Genomic DNA, 13,879 nt, shown 5'->3' on the forward strand with positions numbered 1-13,879 from the left:
TCCGTGGCATGTGGGATTTTCCTGGACCAGGGCTCAAACCTGTGTCCCCTGCACTGGCAGGCAGATTCTTAACCACTGCGCCACCAGGGAAGCCCTTGTTAATTGTTTTGAATTTGTTTTTGTAGGTCTTTTTCCTTCCCTTCCTCTTTGTTCTCTTTTCTTGTGATTTGATGACTATCTTCAGTGTTGAGTTTGGATTCCTTTTTCTTTTTTGTGTATGTATCTAGTGGAGATTTTTGGTTTGCAGTTACCATGGGGTTTTGATATAATAGTCTGTATATATATATACAAGATTGTTTTTTAAGTTTCTGGTTTCTTAATTTCCAATATCCTGCATTTATACTCTCCTCTTCTCACAATTGCTAGTTTTGATATCATATTTGTGTGTGGATGATTTCCTACCTTTATTGTATGTTTGCCTTTACCAGTGAGCTTTCCCATTCATAATTTTCTTATTTCTAGTTGTGGCCTTTTCTTTTCTGCCTAGAGAAGTTCCTTTAGCATTTGTTGTAAAGCTGGTTTGGTGGTGCTGAATTGTCTTAGCTTTTGCTTGTCTGTAAAGCTTTTGATTTCTCTGTCAAATCTGAATGAGAGCCTTGCTGGGTAGAGTATTCTTGGTTGTAGGTTTTTCCCTTTTATCACTTTAAAAATATCATACCACTCCTTTCTGGCCTGCAGAGTTTCTGCTGAAAAATCAGCTGATAACCTTATGGGGATTCCCTTGTATGTTATTTGTTGGTTTCCCCTTGTTGCTTTTAATATTTTCTCTGTCTTTAATTTTTGTCAATTTGATTAATATGTGTCTTGATGTATTCCTCCTTTCCCATGTTAGGGAAGTTTTCAGCTATTAACTCTTCAAATATTTTCTCAGGCCCTTTCTCTCTCTTCTCCTTCTGGGACCCCTTTAACGCAAATGGTGCATTTAATGTTGTTCCAGAGGTTCATCTAGTGTATTTTCATTGCCCTAAAAATCCTCTGCTCTATCTGTTCACCCCCCTCTAACTCCTGGCAACCTTTTTACTGTTTCCATAGTTTTGCCTTTTCCAGAATCATACATTTGGAATCATATATTTGGAATCATATAGTATGTAGCCTTTTCAGATTGGCTTCTTTCAGTTAGTAATGTGCATTTAAGGTTGCTCCATTTCTTTCTGTGGCTTGATAGCTCATTTCTTTTTGGCACTGAATAATATTCCATTGCCAGAATGTACCACAGTGCCATTTATCCATTAACCTACTGAAGGGACATCTTAGTTGCTTCCAAGTTTTGGCAATTCTAAATAAAGCTTGCATCAACATCCCTGTGCAGGTCTTTGTGTGGATATAAGGTTTCAGTTCCTTTGGGTAAATACCAAAGAGTGTGATTGCTGCATAGGATGGGAAGAGTATGTTTAGTTGTGCAAGAAACTGCAAAACTGTCTTCCAAAGTGGCTGTACCATTTTACTTTCCCACCAGCAATGAATGAGAATTCCTGTTGCTCCACATCCTTGCTAGCATTTGGTGTTGTCAGTGTTCTGGATTTTGGCCTTTCTAATAGGTGTGTAGTGGTATCTCATTGTTGTTTTAATTTGTATTTCCCTGATTGACATGATGTTGAGCATCTTTTCATGTGCTTATTTACCATCTGTGTGTATATATATATATATATATATATATATATATATATATATATATATATATATATATATGTGTGTGTGTGTGTGTGTGTGCATGTGTGTGTGTGTGAGATGTTTGTTAAAATGTTTGGCTCATTTTTTAATCAGGCTGTTTGTTTTCTTATTGTTTAGTTTTAAGAGTTTTTTTTTGTTTTTTTCTTTTAACAGTCCTTTCTCAGATGTGTGTTTTACAAATATTTTCTCCCAGTCTCTGGTCTGTCTTCTAATTCTCTTGATACTATACTTCACAGAACAGAATTTTTTAATTTCAATGAAATCCAGCTTATCAATTATTTCCCTCATGGATTGTGTCTTTGGGGATGTATCTAAAAAGGCATCACCACACTCAAGGTCACTAGGTTTCTCCTGTTATTTACTAAGAGTTTTATAGTCTTGAATTTTACATTTAGGTCTGTGATCCATTTGGAGTTAATTTTTGTGACAGGTGTAGGGTTTGTGTTCAGATTCATTTTTTTGGTTTTGGATGTATACTTGTTCCAATACCATTTGTTGACCAGACTTTCTCTGCTCCATTATATTGCCTTTGCTCCTTTGTCAACGATCAGTTGACTATATTTATGGGGATCTCTTTCTGGGCTCTTTATTCTGTTCTATTGATCTATTCAACTGTTCTTTCACCAGTACTACACTTAGACATCTTTTTAAAAAGTCACAGTGAAAGTAAGCCTTGGTGTTGGCTGTGGTAGGACCTCCAGGCAGTTTCTTCTCTCTGAGCTTCAGCTCCAGGAGGAGGTTGGAGCTGAACTCTAGGACTTCCTAACATGCTGCTGTTGTGCTTCTCAACCTGCCTGGGGAAGGACTAGTTTTGTTTCGTTTTTTGAACTTCCAGTCTGCTGCAGACTCTTCCTTTTGTAGAATACAATAAAATGACTTACTAGGAAATGATTGTGTGCTTGTATGGTCATAGTACTGTCAAATCACTATACAAGGTTCTAAAGTCTCCGTTTCTGAACTTGCTTTGTCACAGACTGCTAAGTGGACCGCACTTTGGTTATACTGTCCTGCGCAGTGGGTGCAGGTTGGAGAGATGCCTACCTGTCTAGCCAGAGCTTCTTGGGAGAACAGGAGCTCAGCTGGGGCTTGGGAATTGGCTTGTTCCAGGGAATGTGGTTGTCAGGAGGGCCTCTTTCTTATCTCCCATGGGATCAGACCCCTTCATGAGCCCCAGTCTACCCCTGTCCTTTTTTTTCAGCATATTCCTCACATTGACCCCTCCCGTTTGAAGGCAGAGGGACAACTTGGGGTGGCAGGGGCCCTGAGAAGGGGCTGTAATAGTTGGCTTGGAGGGCCAAGGTTGGAGCAGGGCCTGCTGCTCTGGATGGGTCTGAATGCCATTTCTCAGGGAAGTAGGGAGAAGGGTGTGAGTGGCTGGTGGTGATATTGGCGTGGACTCTGGAGCATGTCTGAGAGTTCCAACTTTAAAACCCTGAGACCATAAGACCTTAGGACATTCGAATCTTCGAATTGTGGAGTCACGGGCTGTTAGAACTGGAAGGGACTGCAGGGGTCACCTTGTGGTCCAGGCCGAGTTGTTCACATGCTCCTCCTCCTTGGCGCCTGGCCCAGATTGGAGCGACAGGTGTCTGTCCTGCCTTTAGCTTGGAGTCCTTGGGTTGCCACAGTACGGGTGAGTAGAGGTTCTTTGGGTGCCCTTGGCTTACTCCAGGTGCCCCGCTCTGTTTGGAAGTTTCAGACACTGTGTGCTCCGTTTGACTGAGAACAACTCCCAGCCCTTGATGACCAAGCTGCAGTGGCTCTTCGCCTTCCTGGAGCACAGCCAGGTGAGCGCAGGGGCAGTCGGGGGTGCTGGAGAGGAGGCCCGGTCCGACACCTCTCCTTCCCCACGACCTGCCTGCATCTGGCTGTGGGCCCCCACTTTCTGGTGTAAGTTGTTGGGACCCAGTCCAGGCTGGCATGGGTTCACGGCTAAAGCCCAAGGGGCCGATTCAGCGCCCTTACCAGGCAGGTGAGGGAGTGCCTCCTGAGCCCCTCTGTGCTGTGCTGCCCACATCTCTCCCATCAGTGGTTCAGTCCATTCTATTAGGTGTTGCTTTGTTGGTCTGCTGTCATTTCTGAGCACTCATATTGCCTGCCAGGCACCCTGAGGGCTGTATTTGGTTTCATCACTGTCTCTGCCCTCCTGGAACCTAAAGCCCTTGGCCAGGCAGGCATTATGCCAGGCCCTGTGCGGGGGCACAGAGATGAGTCAGCCGCAGTCCTGCCTTCACGGAGCGCGTAGTCTGGTGGGGAAGAGGAACCTGCAGATAGCAACTGTAGTGCTCGAGCAGAGGGCAACGCGAGTGTAGTGTGCGTGTCAGGGAGGGAGGGTTGATCACGATGGGGATGGGGGCTGCTGGGAAGACACTGTGGGACAGGTGACACTAACGGCACCTGGGACTTGAACTCTACAGCTAAGCTCCTGACAGGGGAGAAGGGTGTTTCAGGCAGAGGGAACGGCAACAAATAAGGGCCTGGAGTGAAATGTGAGGTGTGTCAGGGAAGAGCAGACTCCTGGAGGACTGTCCATCTCCGTGAACCCGATGTCCTGCTTATAGGCTGCATGGCCTTGGTGGGATGAGTCAGGGAAGGGGGAGGACTTTCGTGAGGAGGCTGGAAGTTTGGGGCAGAGAGTCCCCAGGGCCATCCTCAGGCCTAGCGTGCTGTGGAGCTGGTTGGTGAGTGGCCCCCGGCTCCTGGCCCTGTCTTTCTCCCTCCTTGGTCCTAGCGGCCTGCCATTTCTCCAGAGAACTTTCTGTCTGCATCCTGGACACCCTGGTTCAGCCCTGGCACCCAGCAGGACTGCTCAGAGTACCTGAAGTACCTGCTGGACCGGTAAGGGAGGCCAGGCCTGGCTCTGCACGGGGGCTCCAGGTCTGGAGAGGGTGCTCGTGGGAAAGCCCCCTCCCCCTGGGCTGTGTTGTCTCTTCCTGGAAACGGGGGCACAGCCCTGCACTTGTGAAAGGCTTGGAGCAGATGTGTGTCGTGAGTGTGGGGACAGGGGCCGAGTGGGAGGGAAGTTTTGGAGATGCTGACATGAACCGAGACTGGGAGGGTAAGTAAGTGTGTGTATGTACACTGTGCTGTGCTTGCCTGAGTGTGCATGTGTGTGTTTTCTCATCAGCTCTCTGGGGGCACATGCACGTCTTTTTGTGGCAGGTTTGTGAGCCTTATGCAGGTAAGTATGTAGCATGTGTGCCTGGCTTATGAGTGCATGTGCACGAATGCCATTTTGTACATGCATATGTATGTTCCCCGTGCCTTCTCCTGCATGCGTGTAAACATGTGGCCAGCTGAGTAAGGTAGATGCACAGGGCAGGCCACTGCACTGGGGATGGGTCTGTGTGTATGGACAAAGGCCCTTTGCTCCCTGCACCAGGCTGCATGAAGAGGAGAAAACTGGGACGAGGATCTGCCAAAAGCTCAAGCAGTCCAGCTTGCCCTCCCCGCCCGAGGAGCCCCCTAGCCCGAGTTCAACCTCTGTGGAGAAGATGTTCGGAGGCAAGATTGTGACTCGGATATGCTGTCTCCGCTGCCTTAACATCTCCACCAGGGAGGAGGCCTTCACGGACCTCTCTCTCGCCTTTCCCCCGCCTGAGCGCTGCCGCCGCCGCCGCCTGGGCTCAGTGATGCTCCCTGCAGAGGACGTCAGCGCCCAGGACCTCCCTTCGCCATCGCGAGCCCAGGCGCCAAGCAGGGCGGCTCCTCGGAGGCAGAGGAAACACTGCATCACAGGGGACGTTCCCCCCACCGTCCTGAACATTGAAGGCCTGGGCCCCCAGGGCCTCGGGGGGCAGAGCAGTCAGGAGGAGGAGGCAAAGGAGGAGGAAAAGGAGAAGGAGGAGGAGGAGGAGAAGGAGGCCGAGAAAGTGGAGAAGGAGGAGGAGAAGGTGGAGAAGGAGGAGGAGAAAGTGGAGAAGGAGGCCGAGAAGGAGAAGGAGGCCGAGGTGGAGAAGGAGACCGAGAAGGAGAAGGAGGCCGAGAAGGAGAAAGAGGAGGACGGCCTGGGCCCAGGGACCCTCAGAAATGCCTCCACCCCCTCTGGGGAGGGTTCCCGCTCCGTCCTGGACCTGGTCAACTACTTCCTGTCGCCCGAGAGGCTGACGGCAGAGAACCGCTACTACTGTGAGTCGTGCGCCTCCCTGCAGGACGCCGAGAAGGTGGTGGAGCTGAGCCAGGGGCCGCGCTACCTCATCCTGACCCTGCTGCGCTTCTCCTTCGACCTGCGCACCATGCGGCGCCGCAAGATCCTGGACGACGTCTCCATCCCCCTGCTGCTGCGGCTGCCGCTGGCGGGGGGCCGGGGCCAGGCCTACGACCTCTGCAGCGTCGTGGTGCACTCCGGGGTGTCCTCGGAGAGCGGCCACTACTACTGCTACGCCCGCGAGGGTGCTGCCCGCCCAGCCCCGAACCCGGGAGCGGCCGACAGGCCCGAGCCCGACAACCAGTGGTACCTGTTCAACGACACCCGGGTGTCCTTCTCCTCCTTTGAGTCTGTCAGCAACGTCACCTCCTTCTTCCCCAAGGACACCGCCTACGTGCTCTTTTATCGGCAGCGGCCCCGGGAGGGGCCTGAGGCTGAGCCCGGCTCTCCCCGAGCCCGGGCAGAGCCCACCCTCCACAAAGACTTGATGGAAGCCATTTCCAAAGACAACATCCTTTTCCTGCAGGTGAGCAGACCCTGGGGGCGGAGGGGCGTCCCAGCACCCACCAGCTCAGATGCTGACTGCTCCTCTCTCGGAGTCTTTTCCTTTTACCTTTGATCCATTCCGCTATCAATCAATCAATCAATCACTTAGTGCTGGGGAAAACTGGTGGGCCAGACAGACGTAGCCCCATACTTCAGAGGAACAGACATGAGGAATTATCAGTTTTTTATTAAGGTGTCATAAGTGTGCTGGAGGAGGGGCTCTGCGAGTGAGTAGTGGATACGAACGGATGGGGGGGGGGCTGCCCGACTCAGTGAGCCTTCCCTCTCACTGAGCCTTGGACTCCACTCTGTAGAGTCGAGGGTGGTATCAAAATACTTTTTGCCGCTGAAACAGCCAGCGCGCGGACCAGCACGAGGAGTGCCGCCACAGACAGCCGGTGTGGTCACGTCAGGACCCCTGGCCAGCAGCACCTGCGTGCTGTGGGGACCCTGGCTCTGCTTTTGCGTTTCTGCCGAGCTGTCCAGGTGGAGGCAGGGCTGGGCCCGTGGGAAGGCGAATCCATGGCTGGCCTCAGTTCAGCAGGAGGAAGAGCCTCCTCGTGCCTTGGGAGGCAGAAGCTGGACAGCCGCGTCAGGAAGCCTGCAGAAGGGCCCCGGGGGGTTTGAGGTGCCCTTTGAAGTCTCTGCACCTCCCGCTTTCTGGTGCCACGGCAGGCCCTTGTCAGCTGTGCACAGTCTAGCTAGTAGAAGTGCGTTCCTTTCCTCCCGGGGCTGGGAGTTTTTATTCGGGGGAGGAGGAAGCATGCTTTGGGAGCCCATCCTCCCACTAAGCTGGAGTGCCGCTAGGGCAGAAGCTTTGGCTCCTCTGTGCCTGGCCCTGGGGACCGGGGCGATGCGCGGAGGGGCTGGGTGGCATTGGGGGCGTGCAGGGAGAACTGAGGCTTCAGGGCCTGACTGACTTTGACGTCTAAGCGTCCGGCCCCATCCCCCTCTGTATTTCCAGGAGCAGGAGAAGGAGGCACGGAGCAGGGCGGCCTACATCTCTGCACTCCCCACATCTCCGCACTGGGGGAGGGGCTTTGACGAAGACAAAGATGAGGATGAAGGCCCTCCGGGGGGCTGCAGCCCTGCAGGTGGCAGCGGTGGTGACTTCCACAGACTGGTCTTCTAATGGGAACCCTCATCCCCTGGCCTGCTAAGCACCTGTGAGGGTGCCACAGGCAACCTCAGTGGGGGGGACCCAGGTCCCGGGCAGAGGTGCTCAGCCAGGTGGGGTCTGAGGGAGGCTGCGCAGGTCCAGTCCTGAGGGCAGGCCCTTCCGAGGGCCAGAGAGATGGAGCGGGGGCTTCTGGGCCCCTGCCCTCAGCCTGAAGGGCACACGGAGACTCACTCACTCAGATAGATACAGAGGTGAGACCCAAGCCCCTTAAACCGGGCCTCAGGCCCCGACACTGGGATCAGCCCTGTTTAAGACTTACTTACACCCAAGTGTCCTGGTCAGCTTGAAGCAGCTGAGATGGACACTCTCTGGGCCTTGTCCCCCACCCCCTGCAGGCTGCCCCACAGGGCTGAACGTCACAGCGCTGGTGTTTTGCCATCAAGTAGCAGTTCCTTTCCAGCTCCTTTCAGACAATCTTGTTTCTCTGTAGTATACAAAGCAGAGGCGGATCCAAGCCCTAGCATAAAGAAGGGGGCTGTGTGTCACCCCTCTGGCCGCCTTCTGGTTTCTCTGAGGGGTCTGAGGCAACGTCTGTGGGTGCCTACACTGTTTGTTTGTTTGTACTTTGAGAGGAGTGTAGGTGGGAAGCAGCCTGGCACAGGACCAGAGACTGTCCTCCCGACACCAAGCAACAACGCACAGAGGGGAGGATAGCCTCTTAAGCCTCTCTCCCGCCTCAGTGCCTGAGATGCCACCATTTGCATCCCCCTTCTGGTTAAGAGAGAGCGAGTCCTCAGTTTACTGCAAGTATGTTTGTGTTTCTCACGACGTCTGTCCTGAGGGAAGCTGGCTGGCTCAGCGCCTCAGCCGTTGGCCATCACCATGGGGGCGGTCTGGTGAGGAGTAGATATTGACCTCATTGTGCCCTGACACTGCTGTACCCCTTCTAAGTAACTGGAGAGAAGAGAACCAGGGTCTCAAACAGGAATAAAAATAGGTTCTCTGAAGCCTTTAAAGCCGTTGTTCATTCCCACCTCAGTCACTGGCTGTGAGGTCGGCTCTACCCTTGGTTTCTTGCTGTGTCTGGACAGGAAGGAGGGGACACCCCCTGCCCTGTTGACTTGTGTGCTACCCCAGGGGAGGCAAGCGTGCCCTACACTGAAGTGCTGTGTAAATCAACAGTGAGGACTGGGGGCAGGGATGTGCCCAGATAGATAGATGATTGATGATAGGGGTGGAGGGGTGGGTGCACAGGCTGGGGTCCGCCCTAACAGGATACTGTTAAGGGACTGATCTGTCAGGTGGCGCTGGAGCTCCTCCAGACCCCAGGAACTCTGGGCTGCCCAGAGATTCCTGCTGCTGCTGCTGCTACCACATTCCTCCCTTCTTACCTCTGAGAACCTGGGGTGGGCTGGGCTGGGCTCAGGCCAGGAGGAAAGTAGGTGGCAGCCCTCAGGTTCCAGCCATCTTGGAGCTTGGGACTGCAGGGGCCTGGCCGGGGGCTTCAAGGGCTGCAGATGGAGGAGTTTTGAGTTTTGGCCCAAAAGCCATAGACCTTGAGACCTCAGGGACCAGGGAAAGTGGGCCGACAGTTGTCTGTCTGTCAGAGACAGAGTCATGCTCAGAATTCATCTCTTTGGTCCGTTGAGCCTCCTAAGAAAGATGAATTGGCAGATGTTATTACAATTTCCATCTCATGCACCAGGAATACAAATTTCGAGGTAAGGAAGACTCAAGAGCGTTCTCAGCCAAGAAAAGGTACCCAGTTCTTTCCTGTTCAAATGGAAGTGGAGCAGACTGGCACAGTGCTGTCCTAGGACTGTGAGAGGAAGGCTTATCTTGTTGAGGACAGGTGTCATGTGCAAGCCTACAGCCGGCAGCCCCGAGCCGGGATCCAAGTGTGTGTGGATTCCATCCCCCAGCCCCTCCGGACGAGACAGACTCAGAAGCCCTCCTGGTTGCGTCTAATGGACTTTATTGTTGTCCAGACCCAACACCATAGGAAAAAGGGACCTGCAAGCTCCAGGCCTGTACCATGTGTCACCACAGCAAAAACAGGACCCATGTGAACACGTTCCCACCCCTCCCCAGACCTACTCACAGGATAAATACGTGTTACAAATTTTTTTTAAAAAGAAAACAGAATAAATTAATAACTTAAGTGATTAGGCACCAACAGTGATTTGAAAAATTAAATGTCAATTTTAAATGGTAAGAGGGCCAGAAACCTAAGACTGGGCTTCTTCTAGCCCATTTTCTCTTCCTGACAAAGCAACGATTCTGTGGGAAATGATTCTAAATTTCAAGACACATGTAACCAACGAACACATAAGAACACACACCACCAAATATCACATGACAGCCTGAATCTCCAGGGGGACCCCCTCATCAGGCAGCCCACCTGGCCCCAAAGAGCCTGGTGCGTTCTGGAAGGAGGGGGCTTTAGAGCTCATGCGCTCAGCCTCCTGCCCCCACGTTTTGCAGAAGGGCCAGAGAGGGGGAAGTTCGTGCCAGTTTCCCTCCTGCCCGGCACTCTGTTTCCAGAGCCCTGTCACAGGGGTGTGGGTCAGCCGTAGCTTGGGGCTGAGGCCTTAGCCCTGCGGCAGGTAAATCCCTTGAGAACAGCTGTGCTTCTGTCCTAGGAATGGGACATATTTGAACGGTTTCGAATGTAGACGTTACTGAAATCAGTCTAGGGAGGGGACTGGGTTAACTGGCCAATGCTCTGGGTGCCGCCTATCCCTGGTGATCCAGACCCTCGAGAGAGAGAGAGACGTTACAGAGCAGGGAGTAGCCACAGAAGAGGCCTCAGGGCCCTTCTTCACCAAGGTGGGAAGGGGAGACAGCTCCATACCACTCCTTGCAGAGGTGGAGCTGGAAGGGGGCAAAACAGCTTCTTCTCTGAGGAGCCCCAGGCAGGACGAGGCCTGTGTGGGCTATGCGGGCTGACAAGGCATCCTGGGGTCTCAGTCCTTGCCAGGCCACCAGGAGAGGTGGATTGTGACCCACTGAAGGCCAAAGGACCAGTTTTTTACACTGACCAGACGGGAATATTAGATACCTGGTACTTGGGGCTTTTGAGCCAGTCTCTGCTTTCAACAGGCCAATTTCCTCTTCTCTTGTACTTCCTCCCGTCTCTACTCTCGCCTCCACCTGAAGGGTTTGGGGGTTATAGGAACCAAGAACTGGAGGGAGGCCTCCTTGGTGGTTAGATTTGAACACCTCAGTCTCTCAAGACTCCACCCAGTTTCATTCACAACATGGCACATTCAGAAAATGCTGACATTGTTAGGGCACCCGGCGATCTATAGGGGAGGATGCTGGGAACTGAGGGTACCAATACCTGGGCCCACCTGTAGCCTGTGGGGGCACAGGGGTGGCGCCATTCAAAGCTCTGCCACATGAGACCCTTTGCAGAGGGCCTTAAAGGGACACAGGGCTGGGCAGAGTGAACCACCAAACCCTGCCCAGGGCAGGCCACTGCCACCACCATTACCATTTCACCTGTGGGAACACCGAGGCATGGCCTCACTGCTTCTGAGAGGCTGGGCCCATACTCCCAAAGGTCTTCTGTTCCCAAAGCACAAGGTACTCTAAGTCTCTCTGTCCATCTTCCTCCACCGGATCCCAGCCTTGCCCTCCTTCCCTCTAAAAATCTGACCCTTCTTCCTCTAAGGCTCCTGTCAGGCACCCCCTTTTCCTAGAAACCACCTTCCCTGATCTCCACCCCCTCCCCACTCCTGCCCCCAGCACCAACCTCCTAGAGAAGGAGCCTCGATTTCTCTGCACATTATCAGCATTTTAAGTGTCTCTCATGGCCATTACCAACGTGTCCTTTGTCTTTTTTCTCATCGACTGTGACCTTCTCAAATACAAAGTCTGATTAATTCCTGTGTTCTCAGTGCCTAGCCCAGACCTGGCCATAGCAGCCGTTAATGAATGCTTATTGAATTGATATGACTAATACTAGGAGGAAAGGGGTTTACTGTTGAGAAAATTTCTCCCGGGATGTAATAAGGTCAGGCCGCAGGCCTGGGGTGTGCGTCTTTACACAGGCTCACAGGAGCAGAAAGGTGAGCGGTAGCCACCTCCCTTAAATGGGGGGGGGGGGGAATCTTTTTTTTTTTTTTTTTTTTGAGGAAGAAGGTCTGTTCACCCCAGGGTAGGATGAAACATTTGGTCTGCCCACGTTGCCTCTGAAACTCTTAAAAATTTGGCCAAGAACTTTAACATAAAAGAGCCCCACTCCCCAGACTTAGGAGAAAAGAGCCTGGCGTGATGCCCTTCCTCCTGTCCCTGGCAAAGGTGGGCAGAGGGTGATGCTGATCTGGTGGCCTTTTAAGCCATGGGAGGAGAGGCCTGCCCTCTCCTGTCCCTGTAGCTAGGCACCTGGGATTCGACAGGGCAACAGAGGGTGACATGAGCTGAGAACACACACTGGCCTGTCACCAGGCCACACCTGTACCTTCCTTGGGACCTGACACAAAACTCAGCCAAAGGGCACAAGCTGCCGGCCACTCCCCCGCGTCGTCCACTAGGCTCTCTTCCGCCCTGCTTGCTCCTTTGCCCTGCTCTGCCCGCCACCCATCAGTCCTGGGAGCTGCCCTTGCCTGCGGCCATGCACACCGCTCCCCTGACCACCACACCGCTCCTCACGTTCTGCTCCGCCCTGCATCTCCACGCCACCGCCCGGGGCTCGCCACCAGGCCCTCCGGATGTACTCAACCACTACCTGCGCCTCCCCCGCCCCCAGCCTTCGCCCCTGCCTCTCAGCCCATCGGTTACCAGCGCCTCCCCTGCCGCACTGCCCATCTTGCAGAAGCTCACTTGCTGCAGCGTCTCCGCTCCCGCCCTGTGTCTCCGCCCAGGCCGTCCCGGGGTGGCCCCTCAGTCGTCCCCCCCACCACGCACCTTCCCAAAGCTCCGCCGGCTCCCCCCTCGGCCCCGCCCACCACGTCGGTGCTCCCACCCCACGTGCTGCACCGCCCAGCACAGTGCAAGCCTCGTGGGCGCGGTGCTCTTGGCTGGGTGGGGTCTCGGGGAAGAGGACTACGCTCTGCCCCAGAGCGGCAGCGCCGGGCTTGTGGCTCCACTGTCCCGGGGGCCCGGCCCCGCAGTGTCTTCGTCACCCCGTCTCCTGCTCCTTGTTCTGGGTTGCCCCTCCTCCTCAGTCTTCCCCTCCTGCTGTCCTCATCCTTCTGCCTCTCCCACCCGGCAACAGCTGCACTGCCACTTGGCCTGAAAATGGGGGACCACCGCAGGTACCCGCTGCCCTTCTGCATCTGGGGGTCTAACTCCTTTGTCCCTCAAGACCACCTCTGACCTTCCTCCTCGACTCCTTCATCTTTTGGTGGCCTTGCCTCCCCCCTGCCAAGACAGACAGGGCTGAAGAAGTCTGTATCCACTCTGGTCCGCTGGTCCTTGGCTCCCTGGGTCAGCGAGACGACTTGGCTTCTTCCGGGACTGGGGGCGAGGTAGCCCAGTAGCGGGAGGGACAGGGGCTGAGAGCTGTGCCCAAAGGTGGGGTGTGGAATCTGGCTCAGAGCCCCAGCCCCTCCCTCCACACGTCTGGTAGGTATTCGGGTCTAAAGGGCGGTAGGAGGCCGAAGGATGCTTTTTGGCAATAGCTCTAACTAAGGTGGGTAGAGGCATGGCCATTGCTGATAAAAATCAAGGTGGGCCCCGAGTGAGCCGAGGAAGCGCCTCCATCAGGCCCTCACCTCCCAGGGGAAGGGGTCAGGGTCCCTGATGTCAAGTGCTTTGAAGGCCAGAGTGGCAGAGTAGAGAGGGGGTGGGCAGGAGGGCGCGCTGGAGAGGAGAAGGGGGAGACAGACGGGGAGGCGTCGGCTCTGGAGACGCCGCCTCCTGGCCCCTCCCTGGGGCGGCGGCCCGCGCGTCACAGCTTGGCCCCCTTGGAAGGCTCCGAGGACTGCCGCACGTCTGTCCACTCCTGCATGGTGTTCTGCAGGGCCTGGGTCTTCTCCTTGTCCACCTGAACGTAGTCTACCTTCTCGTCGGAAGTGACAGATGACGTGGATGGCTGGGGGACAGAGCGGGGAAGTGAAGTGGCTGTGAGTTATCAGTAACGCGGGGAGCCGGCGGGTGGCGCTTCCTGAGTCGTTTCCCGGGAGAGGAGGTGGGGCTCTACCTGCCTCTCTGACCTGCCTTTTCTTTCTGAAAGTGGCCTGTAAGGCCTGAACTCCAAACTGCACCATCCCTCCTGTTTGGTGCAACAGCCCCTGCCTGCCGTCCCGATGTCCCAGCTCCTGGCGGGGACCCAGGCCCTTCCTTGGCCTGATGGATGGCTCCAGGCTTTCACCTGCGCCTCCACCCACCTCCCTGTGGCCACTTGTCCAGGGGAAGGACTGTGCCAGGTGCCAACAAGCACCAGCCAC

At 54.3% G+C, this 13,879-nt stretch overlaps 2 protein-coding genes across 3 annotated transcripts in view; one reads left to right on the forward strand and one right to left on the reverse strand.

Moving 5' to 3' along the window:
• The window catches only part of USP35 (ubiquitin specific peptidase 35), a 78,337-nt gene extending 70,841 nt beyond the window's left edge, over positions 1–7,496 (forward strand). Inside the window, exons 8-11 of the mRNA XM_007187593.3 lie at positions 3,365–3,458; positions 4,403–4,509; positions 5,054–6,344; positions 7,329–7,496. Coding sequence (XP_007187655.2) covers positions 3,365–3,458; positions 4,403–4,509; positions 5,054–6,344; positions 7,329–7,496 — 1,660 coding nt within the window. The remainder of the gene's footprint in view (positions 1–3,364; positions 3,459–4,402; positions 4,510–5,053; positions 6,345–7,328) is intronic.
• A 1,983-nt stretch (positions 7,497–9,479) lies between these two features.
• The window catches only part of GAB2 (GRB2 associated binding protein 2), a 174,787-nt gene continuing 170,387 nt past the window's right edge, over positions 9,480–13,879 (reverse strand). For both annotated transcript variants that reach the window (XM_057552088.1, XM_007187594.3), the window contains exon 10: positions 9,480–13,524. In XM_057552088.1, the coding sequence (XP_057408071.1) occupies positions 13,381–13,524 (144 nt within the window). In that variant the 3' untranslated portion in view covers positions 9,480–13,380. The remainder of the gene's footprint in view (positions 13,525–13,879) is intronic.

The sequence above is a fragment of the Balaenoptera acutorostrata genome, chromosome 9 (genome assembly GCF_949987535.1).
Source record: "Balaenoptera acutorostrata chromosome 9, mBalAcu1.1, whole genome shotgun sequence".
Lineage (NCBI taxonomy): Eukaryota > Metazoa > Chordata > Mammalia > Artiodactyla > Balaenopteridae > Balaenoptera > Balaenoptera acutorostrata.